Source organism: Coenobita brevimanus, chromosome 59 (genome assembly GCF_032717465.1).
Source record: "Coenobita brevimanus isolate Jiangsu-jjx chromosome 59, ASM3271746v2, whole genome shotgun sequence".
In the NCBI taxonomy this organism is placed as follows: Eukaryota; Metazoa; Arthropoda; class Malacostraca; order Decapoda; family Coenobitidae; genus Coenobita; species Coenobita brevimanus.
Window position 1 is genome coordinate 17,128,391 of NC_137012.1, and position 16,060 is coordinate 17,144,450.

At 42.3% G+C, this 16,060-nt stretch overlaps 1 protein-coding gene across 1 annotated transcript in view; it reads right to left on the bottom strand.

The window, feature by feature from the left end:
- Positions 1 to 16,060, bottom strand: part of LOC145402916 (heparan-alpha-glucosaminide N-acetyltransferase-like) — a 609,963-nt gene that overhangs the window by 272,933 nt on the left and 320,970 nt on the right. The window contains exons 6-7 of the mRNA XM_080274814.1: positions 10,878 to 10,999; positions 10,432 to 10,627 (exon numbers count right to left, since the gene is read on the bottom strand). Of these exons, the coding sequence (XP_080130940.1) occupies positions 10,432 to 10,627; positions 10,878 to 10,999 (318 nt within the window). The remainder of the gene's footprint in view (positions 1 to 10,431; positions 10,628 to 10,877; positions 11,000 to 16,060) is intronic.

Sequence of the window (16,060 nt, forward strand, 5' to 3'; positions counted from 1 at the left end):
TTTATAGTATTATTATCAGAATGAGGTTGGCATTTGGTAATGGTGTATGAGCGAAGGTAATGGTGTGTGAGCGAAAAATAGTGATTTTAGATCACTCACTTCTAATGGCACTGCCCATCCAGTGATAGTCAACGAAATCATGAAACCTACATCATTGCAAAGCCGAAGGTTAGTACTTTCTAATGGTACCTTATTTTTTGCTCTAGATTTATTCTGTGCAGAGTTATAAAGGTTTAAAGTTTGTTTACATTTTGGTCGAAACCCCTGCGGGAGAGGCCAGTCGGGGCAAAACAATGCCCGCGGTTAAAGGGTTAATTAATTAATTTATTTTTTTGCCTACACGGGCCTTAGTCACTTACTGCAATTTAAAATGAAGGCTAGTTTCTTGTCATGGCCTTACCTGTTAATTATGCAATACAAAACTATCGTACATGATTAGTTTTGTTATTTTAGTATCCTTTCATCTTTTGCAGTTACGTAGGGTTGACATATGCCATATATGTTAATAATTAACATACCTTATGTAGATAGTTTTTGGTATGAACTGGAGATTACCCTGATGGTCCGGACAATCTGCTAATTCGGACAACCCTTCCCCCCATGTAGTCCGAATGAGAGAGGTTCTACTGTATATATATATATATATATATATATATATATATATATATATATATATATATATATATATATATAATACATATACAACATATATATACCATTTATATATATATATAATATATATCAATCTGACATATTTAGCATCCAGGCCTACAATGTCCGGTAAATGGGGAGTCCGGTAAGTGGGCGTTCTGGAAAGTACAGGGATTACTGTACAGATATAGATATATAGATAGATAGATAGATAGATAGACAGATATATATATATATATATATATATATATATATATATATATATATATATATACTGTATATATATATACAGCAAAATCTCAAATTTCAATGGACATATGTACCCAAAAACCACATCTAAATTCAAAACATCGAAATTTAAACTGAACTTCTTATGGGAAAAATTAGTTTTGGTCTAGGGCCTCCAAACCTAACTATCTAAAATCACGATTTTTTGCCCACACCCCCTGTAAAATTTATGAACTATAATTGTGGTTAAGTAACTGTAGTTCTGCATTGTCTTGCCATACTGTCAGCAAGTGTATACTTGGTGTATTTCTGCCCTTTCCTGTACTGCCATTTCTCCTTTGGCTGCAAAGATTTATAGGTGCCAGGCAGCTCTTGTACATCACCACTGCTACCCAAAGAACCACTGTTGCTTGCCATTTTGAAACAGGTAAGTTGCGACGAAAATACAAAGAAAATACATACAACTAAATTGCAGTGAAATGCATGTCCACATATGGGTAGGCTCATACTTTTTCTTATAATTTTCCTTCACTTCTAGCATTTTGGTTCGCATCAAAAATATTATCTTTGCTTGTTTTGGTTGGAGTCTGGCCCTGAGAGCACATGTTAAATGCGATATTAGGTTAGGTTCATACTTTTTCTTATAATTTTCCTTCACGTCTAGCATATTGGTTCGCATCAAACATATTATCTTTGCTTGTTTTGGTTGGAGTCTGGCCCTGAGAACATCGAAATTCGCGAATTTGCATCGAAAAGTAAGGTAGGCAGACCACTCCAAAAACGACAAAATTTGATTCATCGAATTCTAAACTGTCAAAATTTGAGATTTTAATGTATGTATGTATATATATATATATATATATATATATATATATCAGTAAAAGTCCTCTCATTCGGTATCTTCAGGACCAAGCAGGTGCCAAAAGAGCAGAAACTGCCAAATGACCAGGAAAATTTGCCAAAAAATTTCTAGCGATCATGGTCGGCCACCCCAATGCAATCACATTGTCTGGCAAGTACCAGTATTATTAGTCAACCCTAAGCACTAAATATTTAATAAGCTATTTAATAAGCAACATATACTTCATGTATTTGATGATACAATACACATGAACTTGTCTTTACCTAGGTATATTTACATATGTACACTGTAAAATAGCACAACAAAGTTTCCAAACTTTTAAAAGTTCCCGCTCACAAAGCCAGACACTCATGAGTTATGAAGGCCAACTGTGCATGCAGTGTTGGCTAAACACCAAGAAAACCATGCAGAAAAACCTATGAAAACCAAAAAACATCCTACCTATACACTACTGTATGTACAGTACCCCTCCTTATTTTTGGCAGTGTTTTCCAGTCATTCTGCCATAGTGTGACATTGAAACATACATGGGATTATCTGAAATAATTTTCAACACCAAGACAACCATGAAAAAAAAAAAAAATGAAAAACCAAAAAAACACCATACCTATACACTACCATATGTACAGTACCCTTCCTACTTTTGGCACTGTTTTCAGGGCAATCAGCCATATTTAGACATCAAAACACACATAGGAATATCCAAAGTAATGCTAAACACCAAGAAAATCATGAAAATAAAAAACATTGAAAATGAAAAAACACCCTACCTATACATAACTCTAAGTACAGTATCCCTCCTAATTTTGGCACAATTTTCTGGCCATTCTCCCTATACTGAGACATCAAAACACACATAGGATTATCTATATTAATGCTAAACATCAAGAAAACAATGCACAAACAACAAAAATCCACAAAAATTTGAAGACAGTTTGAATATCAGTTATCTGTGACAAGTGATTGCTCCCAGGACTCAAAATAAATTCCAACCAAATATGCCACCGGAAATTGGTTATATTGGCATAAATGATATACCATCATCTTTGCTGGTGTTTATACTACTGTATAAGATAAGCTAATAAGAACACATAAGACAGATAAGCGAAAGTACAGAAATGCAGTGAGAATTTAGTGTTCAGGAGTAAAATTTACCTTCATATAACTTCACACCATCCTAGTGCAAAATTCTGCCAGCACCTTCCATAAGTTAAGCATACGTTTCGATGCAAAATTTCATGAGCTTTCTCGGGGATTTTATGGAATTTTGATACGACCAATCATAGTCGAATAAATCACAAAAAAAATTTGAAAACTCACGAGTCAGTGTTATTACCACAGACAAGGGTAGAGACTGAGGGAGTGAGAGGGGAGCCAGGAGGGTTTGGAAGTGGGACAGAAGGGGGGTAAAAGCGAGGCTGTGGCCAGGATTCTCATCCTTGTGTCAACAGGCGGACGGGTGCTTTTACCGTACATTTACTCACGGCTTGTGGTCTGTTAGATCTTAGTAGCCATTTGGAAATACTACTCACGATGACCGGGGGACTTTTGACGTTCGGTAGAGAGGCAGAAGACCGCTGTCACTAAACATGTACTCATGGCTTGCGGTCTGTGTTACAATCTCAGTGACACTTAGGAATGACTTAGCCTGGTGCCGTGCAACTTTGGACATTGCATGGGACTTTGACGATTCAGTACAAAGGCGGATGGATATTTTAGCTCTGGCTGTGGGTTACAGCCTACTTCCTGCTCACGGCTCGAGCCCTGCGGCCACGATACCAAATGTTGGAACATGTCCACTGGCTGATTGAAGTTCTTGGAGACTTTTCTGTCCAGATAATAGCAAGTAAATTCAGATAATGGTTTACTAAAGCCAAGGTCCAGCATCTGGATAATGAACATGTCTGGATAAATGAGGGACTACTGAATAAGCAAGGGAGTCATGATAATTCTACTGTATTACACATCTTTCCAAGATATCAGTTCACCAACAATGCAGCAGATTTATTTTTCTGCTTTATTTTTTTGTTTGATGAACAAAATAATGAGTAATATTTAACAAACTGGAGTTATCATATGCATTTTGCGCTACAGAAAGACACTGCAATGTGTCACGTCCATGGGGTATATTTAAGAGGTTGTTTCAAATGGAAAATGCTAGTGTGGCCCTGCATACGAGTGATATTGTTTATACTGCAACGATATTGCCTATGTATAAGTATAATATCGGACATTCATGAAAAATTGGTAACCAGGAAGGTAAATTCCCCAAGCTTCCCAGTTAACTGGGATTATACAGTACTTGTTGGCTTTGGTTGTATTAGCTTCCCCTACTACCTCCACTGATTCTCTTGGCACTCATCAGTGTCATGCTCTGCATAACTCAGAGCCTGAAATCTGTTCGTTATTTCTGACTGAAAGGCTGCTTTGTTCCGCATACTTTTACCGGGCATATCTTTTTGTTTTTAATCATCTTTCTTTCACATCTGAAACTGAATCTGACTGTGCAACCCACCATTCTAAGGTTACTTCCTATATTATATTATATATAATAACTGTACCACGGGCCGAACAGGGTGGTACTCCCAAGGGGAATGGGAATGCTGGTGACAGGGAGAGCTGGAGCTCCTGTTTCACTAGCTATCTAACCATCCCCCTTTGCTGACCTTTTCAGTGTGACAGTAACATGGAGGGTAGACCAGCATACTCTCCAAAACATTTCCTCTAACTATCTTATGCACTACACCACATACACCTTACATTTCACACAACGTATCCCACTACGTTACAGGGGTTGGCGCCAGCAAGGGCATGCGGCCAGAAAACTTTGCCCCCGCTACCTAGTGGCGGACTTCTGGGGGAAGGCAAGACAGGGGTTCCGCCGGCATAGATCATGGGTCCAGGGCGAGATGGGGCTCGGGCCTGTGCTAGAGGGTACAGGGCATTGTGGTTCTCGGGCTGCCGCTTCCGCCCAATAGAGAGAGGCCCGAACCTGGGAGTAGCGCCCCAAGAGGCTGTCCTATCAGTGGGTGTATAATGACAGGACATTTGCAGTGCCAAGGTGCACTTGGAGGGTGTCCCTGCAGTTGTCTTAGCAGGGTGCCCCGAGGCCACTACCACAGTCACTGGTAAGCTGGTGGGCTAGGGGTCCCAGATTCATTGCCTGGACCTGGAACTGTGCAGTGAGTGGGGCCTATGGTATGTCTATCCCCCTTTATTAATCCTGACTATGACAGAACACAAGAATAAGTTTCAAAGCAAGCCTGAGGACAGTAAATCACCCAAGGGGATGAAGGTGGGTTCATGGAATGTGGGAAGTTTGAGGAGAAGAGAGAGCGATGTCGCTGAGGCATTCTGGAGGAGGTGGGTGGATGTGGCGTGTTTGCATGAAGTCCAGTACAGGGGTGGATCAGCCAGAAAGATTGTTGGGAAGGACTGTTGCTATAATTTGTTTTGGCAGGGGGGGACAGACGGATATGGGGGTGTTGGTGTGATGGTTGCGGAGAAATGGGTGGAATATGTTATGAATGTTATAAGCGTTAGCGATAGGATATTGGTAGTGAAAATTCTATTCGGAAGAGAGATAACTGCAGTTATATCGGCATATGCTCCACAGGCAGGATTGGATGAAGCAGAGAAAGATAGATTTTGGGATGATTTAATACATGTAGTAGTTGGTATGTGGGATGATGAGATAGTGGTTTTGGGAGGGGACTTAAATGGTCATGTAGGTGAAGCAGCACAAGGTTATGGAGGAGTACATGGAGGATGTGTGTATGGTATAAGGAATGCGGAAGGGGAAAGGATACTCGAGTTTGGGGAGGCAATGGACATGATTGTGTGCAACATATATTTTAGGAAAAGAGAGAGTAGGTTAATTACATATGAGTCTGGGGGAAATAGCAGTCAGATAGATTATTTTCTGGTTAGGAGAGCAGATAGGAGGTTAGTGAGGGATGTTAAAGTTATAGGAAGTGAGGAGTGTGTGCAGCAGCACAAACTATTGATTTGCGATATGGTGCTTAAAGAACAAGTGATGAAAAAGAGGACTTATGTACCTAGGAGGAAAGTATGGAAGCTGAAAAACCAAGTAGTAAGGGATGCCTTCTATAGCGAGATGAGGAGAGTGGTGGCTGAACAGGGAGCCATAGACAGAGGCATTAATGAACAGTACAAAGCCCTCAAGAACAATCTCTTGAGAGTTACTGATGTAACATGTGGTTGGACAAGAGGACCACTAAGACATAAAGTAACTTGGTGGTTGGATGAGGGTGTAGAAGCTGCAGTTAAGGAGAAAAGAAAGCTTTTCCAGGAATGGAAGAAGGGTGGTAGCAAGGAGGAATACTTGGCTGCCAAGCGTAGGGCTAGAAGAGAGGTATACAGGGCGAAGTCTGAGTCACAGAGACTTTTACTTGATAACCTGAATCATGGGGAAAGGAAAAATATGATATTTAAAGTGGCAAATCAGATGAAGAGGGATAATCAGGATATTATAGGTGAGCAGTGTATGAACAATGATGATGGAAGGGTAGTGGTGAACAGTGAGGATATTAAAGGTGCATGGAGAGACTATTATAGCCGGTTGTTGAATGAGGAGCTTGACTGGGACAGGGAAGGTTTGGAGCCAGCAGATCCAGTGTTTGGCCCTTGGCCTTTGATTGATGCTGCTACTGTCAGTGAGGCAATAGGCAGGATGAAGGTGGGGAAGGCAGCAGGTGTGTCTGGGTTGACTGCCGAAATGTTGAAGGCCTAAGGAGACATAGGGGTGAGGTTAGTCACTGATCTGATTAATATGATTATTTATGAGCGTGTTGTCCCAGATGATTAGCTGATGAGTGTAATTGTAAATGTGTATAAAGGGAAGGGTGATGCCCTGGAAAGAGGAAATTATAGAGGTATAAAGCTTTTAGATCAGATAATGAAGGTAATGGAGAGAATTTTAGAAGGTATGATTAGAGAAAGAGTGAATATTGATGAGATGCAGTTTGGGTTTATGCCAGGCAGGGGGACCACAGATGCCATATTCATTGTTCGACAGCTTCAGGAAAAATATATTGGTAGGAGAAGGGATCTGTATTTTGTTTTTGTTGATTTGGAAAAGGCCTTTGACAGAGTCCCTAGAGAGGTGGAGAAGTGGGCAATGAGAAAGCTTGGCTTAGAGAAGTGGCTGCTTAGGGCGGTAATGGCTATTCATGTGGGTGCTTGCACCCAGGTAAGAGTGAATGGAGATTTTTTTTTTTTTTTTTTTTTAAATGTGTCCGACTCTAGGCAAAGGCTCAGGGCCTATTTCTTGGGGGCAGTCACCTATCCCAAGGCCCAGTAGTCCTCCTACACCTCCACATGTCACCATTTCGGCGCTAACAACCGCCGTCCATACTTAATACATGCTAGGGCTGTCTCATACAGGACTGGTGTACTGGTATTAGCGGGGGTACTTTTATGACATCTTGGCGGGTCATCTGGTAGATCAGGAAAGCCTGCTTTTTAGGAAATTCAAATCCTTAAATTGTTCCTTACCCCAGCCGGGATTCGATCCTGGGTCCATTAGGACTGCAGGCCGCCGCTCTACCGATTCAGCCACTGCCTCCGTGAACGTTGGTGTGCATCAGGGGTCAGCTTTGAGTCCCATGTTGTTTATCATGGTACTTGAAGCCCTATCACGTGACTTTAGAAACGGACTCCCGTGGGAGATGTTGTACGCTGATGATTTGGTGTTGATTGCAGAGAACAAAAGGGAGGAGGAGGAAAGGTTTAGGAAGTGGAGAGATGGTATGGGGCACAAGGACTTAAGGGTAAATGCAGATAAAACATAAGTGATGATGTCTAGGGTTGGTGGCGGTACTGTCAAAGATGAGGGAGAGTGGCCACGTGTAGTTTGCCACAAGGGCGTGGGAAGTAATTCTATTGTGTGTGATGTTTGTGATAAATGGGTGCATAAGAGATGTAGTGGTATCAGAGGTAGACTGCGAGATAATGCTGATTTTATGTGTATGGTGTGTTGGGGAGAGCAGGTGGAGATTGTCAGGCGTGAAAGGATTGAACTTGCTGGTGAATCTCTTGAGTGTGTGGAAGAGTTTTGTTATTTGGGAGACATGTTGTGTGCTGAAGGTGGGGCTGGAGCTAGCTCTGTGGCTAGGGTGAGAAGTGGTTGGAAGAAGTTGAGGGAGCTCTTGCCTCTTCTGACACTGAGAGGGCTCTCCCAACGTGCTACGGGGTCTTTGTATGTAGCATGTGTCAGAAGTGTAATGCTGTATGGTAGTGAGGCCTGGGCAGTAAAGGAGGAGGATATTCGACGGCTCAGATGTACAGAAATGACAATGATTAGGTGGATGTGTAGAGCGTCCCTGCGTGCAAGGTCCAGGGGGGCTGGGTTTACGATGGAAGAGTTGAGAGGTAGGATGGGACTGGAGTGTATTGGTGTTGTGATGAGGAGAGGTAGATTGAGATGGTTTGGACATGTGGAGAGGATGGGGGGTGATAATTGGGTGAGGAAGGTGAGAAGTGTTAATATTGGGGGTGGGGTTATGAGAGGTAGACCGAGAAAGACATGGAACGAGGTCATTGTGACCTCAGGGTTAAGGGTAGGCTGCAATGGATCGTGCAGAGTGGAAAGCTGCCATTAGGTGACCAAGGCCGACGCATGCAAGAATGTTGGAGCCTTTAAAAATGAAACGATATTATAAATTCTAAGGTTACTTCCTATACAGTCCTGCATTAACTGACATTTATGATCGTGTCATTCTACTGCTATGATGTAGATTTCGTTCTTTGTTTCTTCACTTGGATTTCTCCAGGTCCATTTTCTCCCTATTCTTTGTGAAAGAATGTGTTCATTATTCTCAAGTTATAGATTTCACCAAAATTTACCACCATTTCACCCTTACTCCTTTCTCCCACTCTGAATTTTCCCATACATGTTTCTCATTTATCGATTTGCCAACTTCTGCATGGGAGTCTCTCATGAGTATAGTGTATGTGGCCTTTTTTTCTTCTATAATCTGGGAGATGTCGTCATAGAATGTTTCTATTTCTTCATCTGAGCTTTGCGAAGGCAGTGCATATACCTGCATTACTTTAAGGGTGTATCTTTTACAAAGTCTGATTACAATCCATGCTACTATGTCAGATACAATGCTTAATTTAATTATGTTATCTGCAAGATTTCCAAGTGTTAACCAGCCAAAACGTTGCTTAACTTCACTGATCGGATGAGAAGCGGTGCTCTCAACGTCGTATGGCCATTCTCATCTTAAATGGTAGGACCAACTTGCGTAGCCCTGGGCTCCTACTCTCCTCATGGGGTGGCATAGGATTGGATGATGGATGGATGGATCCGCAAGATTTCTGTTAATCAGAAATCTTACACTACTGACTCCTTCATTTTGCCTTCCTCTGTAGTAGAATAAGTGGCTGCTGTCTTGGAGCTCAATTAATTTTTCTTCTTTTCTGTGATCTCAGACCCACAATGCAATATCCCAACTATTGTTTTCTAGTTCAGTCACTAATTTATCAAGTTGGTAATCTTCTGCAAGGCTTCTTACATTGTACATATAGATCCTCCAGGATTTCAGTTTATTTAATGTCTAGCTCTCCAGTTTACTTATAAAATGCCTACTCACTTTCGGTGGCACACTGCCAAAAAGCAGAGGTCGCAGTGGTGCTGGATCTTTGGTAGACGATGATCTAGCAGAACATCTGTGTAATTGTTAACAGTATAATTCATGTTTGGCTGAGGTGACTGTGGCAAATAATCTCACCTCCCTGCCACATAGTTTCTTGTGGAATGTAACTATTATCCCACCTTATTCAGTATATTCAGTGAAGCCCTACATATCTACAGCGGGTCCCATGGTCTGCGCCATCTAAGACATTCCCTCCTCTCTCTGTAAGGCTTTAACCTATCTGGTACCCGTTTTGATCTCTGGCAGCCTCCCTATCCCTGAAGTCACACTCCATGACCTCGTCTCAGGTCTTTTTTGGTCCGCCTCTCGCAACCCCACCCCTGATGCTCGAGGCGTAAAGAAATTAGCATTACAGTAATTATACCACCACCAACCCTCTACAACAGGTGAGATCAAGCCTGTACATGAGTGAAATGCTTTGTTCACATTTGGTGGTGTGGTTGCTAATGAAGGGGTTAATGGTATATTACCATCCTACTTCCCATGGCATCATCAGTTGACCAAAATAGCCCATCAATTCCTTAGGACTGACCATATGTGCATGGCACAGCCAACACTCTGACTGGGGCATTATAAACATTAAACAATTAAGAACTTAAAAAATTATGGTGTGCATGCAACTGAACTTGGTTAGTTGCTATGCAAATCCTTCTTGTCACACCCAGTGATGCACAAATGCCCTAAAATCATGTCATGAACCTGTTCTAAACATTAAAAGACTAAGTACTTAAAAATGATGGTATGTGCACAACTGAAGTTGGCAAGTTGCTTTGCAAATCCTTCCTACCATACCCACTGACACATAAATTCTCTAAAATCATATCACAGACCTTTAGCTCTCAAGCCCCACAGTCTCTGACACTCAGTCAGTCTGAGCAATGGATGGGAAAGAGAAATATTAAACAATAAATAAATATTACAGTTCTCTGAGATATGAATAAATCTGCTTACACTTTAAAAGCCCTTATGTTAACTGAATGCTCAATTACTCCATAAGTTAGTAGTTACCATAAGGACTGAAGTAAGGGCACCCAACAGTCCTTCAGGATCATACGGAGTGTCACTGTTGTATATGACTGCCGATGTGGGATGAGAATAAACATGTGCACTTCCAAGAACCACTCTGTCTATGTACCCAGCAGCTCCTCCTGTGCAATTGCTGAAACGGCCACCCTCATGTAGGCCACCAGGTCCAAGGTAGCCTCTAGATAAAAAATGAGCACAAATTATCATTACCATCATATAGCTATGGCAAAGCTTTCTAATCTCACTCAAGACATGCATCACAAGCAAAGGAAGATCTTGCTTCATTTCCCCCCTCCTACACCATCCAGGTTACAAGGCTCTACTACAGAATGAACTATAAGATTTCATATAAACTTAAAAATACTTATTTGATTTTGTGTTCCATGAATGAGCATATCTGAATCCAAACATCTTTACTTTCAACTCACTTGGGGCATCCTGGAACTGGCAAAGCAAAGGTGATGGTGGTGTGGACTGCAATCAATATGATGGTGAGCCCCCACTGAGCAGCAGATCTCACCACATCACGCACCACCCAATATCGCACATACTACCAAAATAAAATAATGTTTCATGTTACTGTAGTTTTATAAACAACAGCTCAAATAAAATGTGACACATAACAAACAAAATGCCTCATCCTAATGTTAGACCTAAAAAGAAGAAGAAGAAAAAAAAAACAAGATTATGACACACAAAATAAATGAATACTGCACAGTAATACTCTCATTCTTTTCACAACTGGGCTGGTACCCTGAGGAAACAATGATGCAGAGAGAAATATTAGCCTAAGTTATGCGACAATATAAAGTGCTAATGAAACTGAATAGTCGGTGGCTCATTTAATAGCTAACCAGTATCTGCTCCTGAGTGCTGGAAAGTCCTTCACATGCTGGCATTGATATAACCAGGTTCCCTCCCTATCCTACAAAGCAGATAGTGGACTGCAGAAAGGCAGCTTCAACCAGCAGTCCACTGGGTTCATATCCAGATAAGCTTGGGGCAACAACAACAACCTTTCTCTGACTTTAATGTCTGTAAATTCAAATTACAAAGCTTTACAAAGTGGTATGTGATGGCAACCATGATCCACTCACTTGATGTAGTGCTGCCTACTTCTTCCATCACCTTTATCATTCTATTTCTGTGTCTGCCCACCTCTCTTCCTATATCTCCCTTTCCTTCCTGTAACTTTTTATTGTCTTTACCATTTCAGGTGGCTCAAGACTGAGTGACAGGTCTAATGGTTTCCTGTAGCCCAAAAAACCATTTACAACACTGGGTGGTAACCATGTGACCAGATCACGAGATGAAGTGAAGTTTATTATAATGCTTTTGATAATGGGTGAAGACACAAATGCTGCATCCACCAAGAAACCAAACCTCCACAAGGGAACATCAATTCAATGCACGGGATGGCTCTGCAGGGATTTTTTTTTTTTTTTTTAATTCATTTATTTATTTCTCTTAAACAAGGAAGAAGGAACCAAAGGCCAGGGGCCTACAAATTGCTCCCTCCAAGAAAAAGATAACCAAGAGTCAAATTCAAGATCCATTAATTCTGAGATGCCTGGACACACTGTCACGGGATTTTTAATTTAAAAGCAATATTAAAGGATAATGTTCAATAATACTGAGGAGCAGGGACAATGAACTGTCTTGCTAAAATCAAGCAATGATTACTTTATGCTGGCTTGCTTTGCCGATTCTCTCAGAACGAAAATTTATAAACTTTCTCAACAGTACACAGCAGAGACTAATTACTCACAATTGCTGTTTTTTAGTACTGTTAGCCTCTGGAGAAAGTGACTTCACCCCTGACAATAAATAACTAATACTATGAATGATATCAGGTTCTTGCTGATGCTTTAACTCCTAGAAGGCACAACAGATTTTAAGCTTAATACAACAAGACTGGCCTAAGTAACCGTTATGAATAGCAAAGCGTTTATGCAAGCTAGGAGCTATAAAGGAAATAAGCTTAATTATGGAGAAATGAAACACAAGCTTACATTACATTAAGCTCAGAGAAAAAGAACTGTTAAATTTATTGATTTCAAAGAAATAAATTTAACGTTACATTTCAAAGTGAATTCAAAATAAAGAGATCGCACTCACTCACTCACTCAAAAGCTAAATTCTTACGCCTAGGAAAACAACATGCAGCGCAGCCGGCCGGCATGTGAGAGAACAGCACACTTAACTAAACTCTTAAGTCTAGGAAAACGAAAAGAAAATACTGGTCAATGTAGCGTATCACCAAGGAAGGGTGGGAGCCTGGAGAACTGTAGTCTAGTGGAGTCTGGGTGCTAGATGACCTCTCTCACTCTCACTACTGGAGCACAGAACCACACTCCATCGCGACAGACAAAAGACTGATTCAAATACAATGTATGGGGTAATGCCCAGGCCAGCCGGAAGAAGGCGTGGCCAACGGTTGAGGCAAGCAGGAGCGAACAATATAGAAACAATAATATCGCTCAGTAGAGCACTTAATGACATGAATTAGAACGGTTACTTTTGAAACAGTGACGGATGTTTTGAAAAAAGTATACCATCGAAATGGAGAGAGAAATGGGTAACTGAATGATACACGTGATACATTGAGCTTTCCACTAAAGTTCATGGTTTCTCACAAAAGGAAAATGTCGTGAATTTGATTCGTGACATTACGCCCCTTCAAAATGAAACTTTTTCCTTATGGGAAGAAATTTGTGGATAGATATATATATATATATATGTACACATCCTAACTCACTCACACAAGATTCACACTGTGGTGTGTGTGCTATCCTGCTATAGGAGAAAATCACTATCGCCAATGAGCGTAAAAATCTCGTATTTACGTTAACAGAGGCAAGCTTGAGGGAAAAAACTCCGTGATGACGGTGAATATCCTGTACTCTGGTCAAACTGAGCGAAAAGTTCGCTACATTTATGTTAACAACTAATTGTTATGTAGCGTAATGTATGTAATACACGGTGTAGGTGTGACAGTTGTGCTGTAACTGTACCTATGTGTAAAATCATGCAGTAAATATTAATAATATGGCGATGACGAAGGCAGAGGAGAAGAGGCAGCAGCGTGCGGCAGATGATCAGCTAGCCCGCACAGCAAAACTGCTACACCCATCGCTGTACCTGCAAAATAAATTAAGGTGGAGCATCAAAAGTGTCAATGAGACAAAAATTCTTATTACATTACAAGTACTCTCTCTGCCTAGCAATCAGTACATGCTACAAAAGGTACGCTCTAGCTGAAAAATACGAGTGACAGCCTAAGCTTTGTACATTCGAGGTCGCCTTTAATTTATTAGGTACATTATTAACCAGGAAACGTAGGTGTAAGTGTTCTTAGCGAGGGAGCTCTAACCTGGCATCCACCTCGCTCAACATGCGGCACAGCCAGCCGGCATGTGAGGGAACAGCACCTTAACTAACTCTACGTTTACGACTAATACAGGAAGCTGAGAATCGCTACGCAATCTCGGGCAGGTCACGTTTTAACACGCACCGTGGGTGTGAACACTCATGTGGATAATGTGCATTCTCCGGAAATCCTCAGAGAGGCCCACAGCTCGAGACGTTCCACAAGGTATTTCATACACAGCCTCAGACTGTCTCTGCAGGGTTCTCAAACTTCCCCCTTAACTTATGGTATACATGTATATACAGGCCCTGGACATACTGTGTCCTGTGGGGCCAACGGGCAAGACATCAGGTCTGCACCCACTTCACCACTACCCTGCCTCTCAACTGACTCAGAGATTACAGGTGTGGTTACAAACAGCACAGGAAGGACATGTCCCTGATTGGTGTTACATGGACACACATTGCAGGAACGCACAAAACTATCTATGTCTCGTCCCATCCCTGGCCAGAAAAAGTCAGCTCGGATATGGCCCTGGGTCTTCCTTTTGCCCATGTGACCTCCTGAGGCTGAACAATGACCCCATTCTAACACTGCTAGGCGGTACTTAGCAGGAACGACAAACTGCAGTCGAACCTCGCCCTTGGGTGTTCGTGACTCACAGTAGAGCCGTCCTTGTTTGCGAAGGAACTTGGCTTGACCTCCCCGTGAATACTTTATCACTCTACCCTTTTGCTTCTTTCGCACGGCAGCAAGTGTCGGGTCAGAATGTTGTTCTTGAACAACAATTTGGCTACACATCAGATCTTGCGGGCAATTCAATGGTCACTGGGGTGACACAATCTGGAGCCTCAGCCATGGCTCATGTTACTGCAGCCGAAGTCTAAGTAGCGTCATCTTCGGTGCAACTATCCTTGACACCAGAAATATTGCCTACGATTAGGTCAAATAAAGGTTCTGGCATGACAACTGCGAGTGTCGTACCAGTATAAAATGGAGATGCCACCTGGATACATGCCTCAGGGAACAATCTCACTGATCCATCTATAAGGTTAGCTTGGATCTGTCGACCTGTGTACTGCTCAGGCTGAACTAAACTCTGCTTGACAGAGCAACCTGAGGAACCATTGTCTCTCAGAACCTTCATAGGGATGTCTCCCACAAACCCTGGCTGAACAAAGAAGGTACTGTCACCTGTGGGAGGGCCTGTGGAGGAAGCAGCTAGCCACTCATGAAGTTGCTGAATAATTGATGCAGCAAACATGGTGCCCTGAGAATTAGAAACTTGAGGGGTCGTACTCACTGCTTGTGGAGATGGAACATTGGCCATCTATGGAGGGGGGTTCACTGTCACTGTGGGACTAGTGAACTGTGGGGGAGTACCCGTACTGGTAGGGACGTGACTACCATGCTGATGCTGAGGAATGAAGGTTGCGTTTGCTTCCTGCCTCCTATTCACTTGAGCTGGTGGTGGAAAGGATGGTCCCGATGGTTGGTTGCGTGGTTGATATTGCTGCTGGTTAGGGTACCTGTTGTACCTCTTCCACTCAGGTTTCTGAGTGTTTTGCCCCTGGTCCTTCCACTGCGGTTTTGGACCTTGGCCATTATTCTGAGAACGGCCTTGGTGCTGGGATTCAGTCTGAGACGGCTTCCCAGACTTGGCAGTATCTTTTCTGCTGTTCCAGGTGTTTTGCTGTTTGGTACCCGTATGCAGTGAAATATGCGTCAGCTTTTTCCACCATTTGGCTGGCATCTTTCACCTGGCAGATCTTAAGCTGTGCTATGAGCTCAGCAGGCCACGACCTCTCTAGCTGTGTATGCAGCATAAGGTCAATTATCCCCTCACGCGTGGAAGGAGTTTCATCTTTCTCCATCCACTCATTTAAGTAAGCAGTGAGACGGTCGAGGAACTGAACAGCTGTCTCCTTGTCTTGGAGATGAGCTCACATGAACTGAACTTTGGCGTCGTCTACTGTGAGACCATACGCCTTAATGAGTGCAGCTTTCATCATCTCATACGTGAGATTGTCTCCATGAATTCTGTGGAGAATATCGAGGGCAGGGCCCTCAAATAAACTAAGAAATTGGAGCCGCTTAGCTGCCTCATCCAGTTGATACATGTCTGCCATGTCCTCAAAACGAGCTATGTACGGCTCGATTCGCTCGCCTTCCTTGTATGAAGGAAGCTTGATGCGTGGGGTTGCCAAGACATGTGTAGGAAGAGCGCTTGTGGAGCTTGGG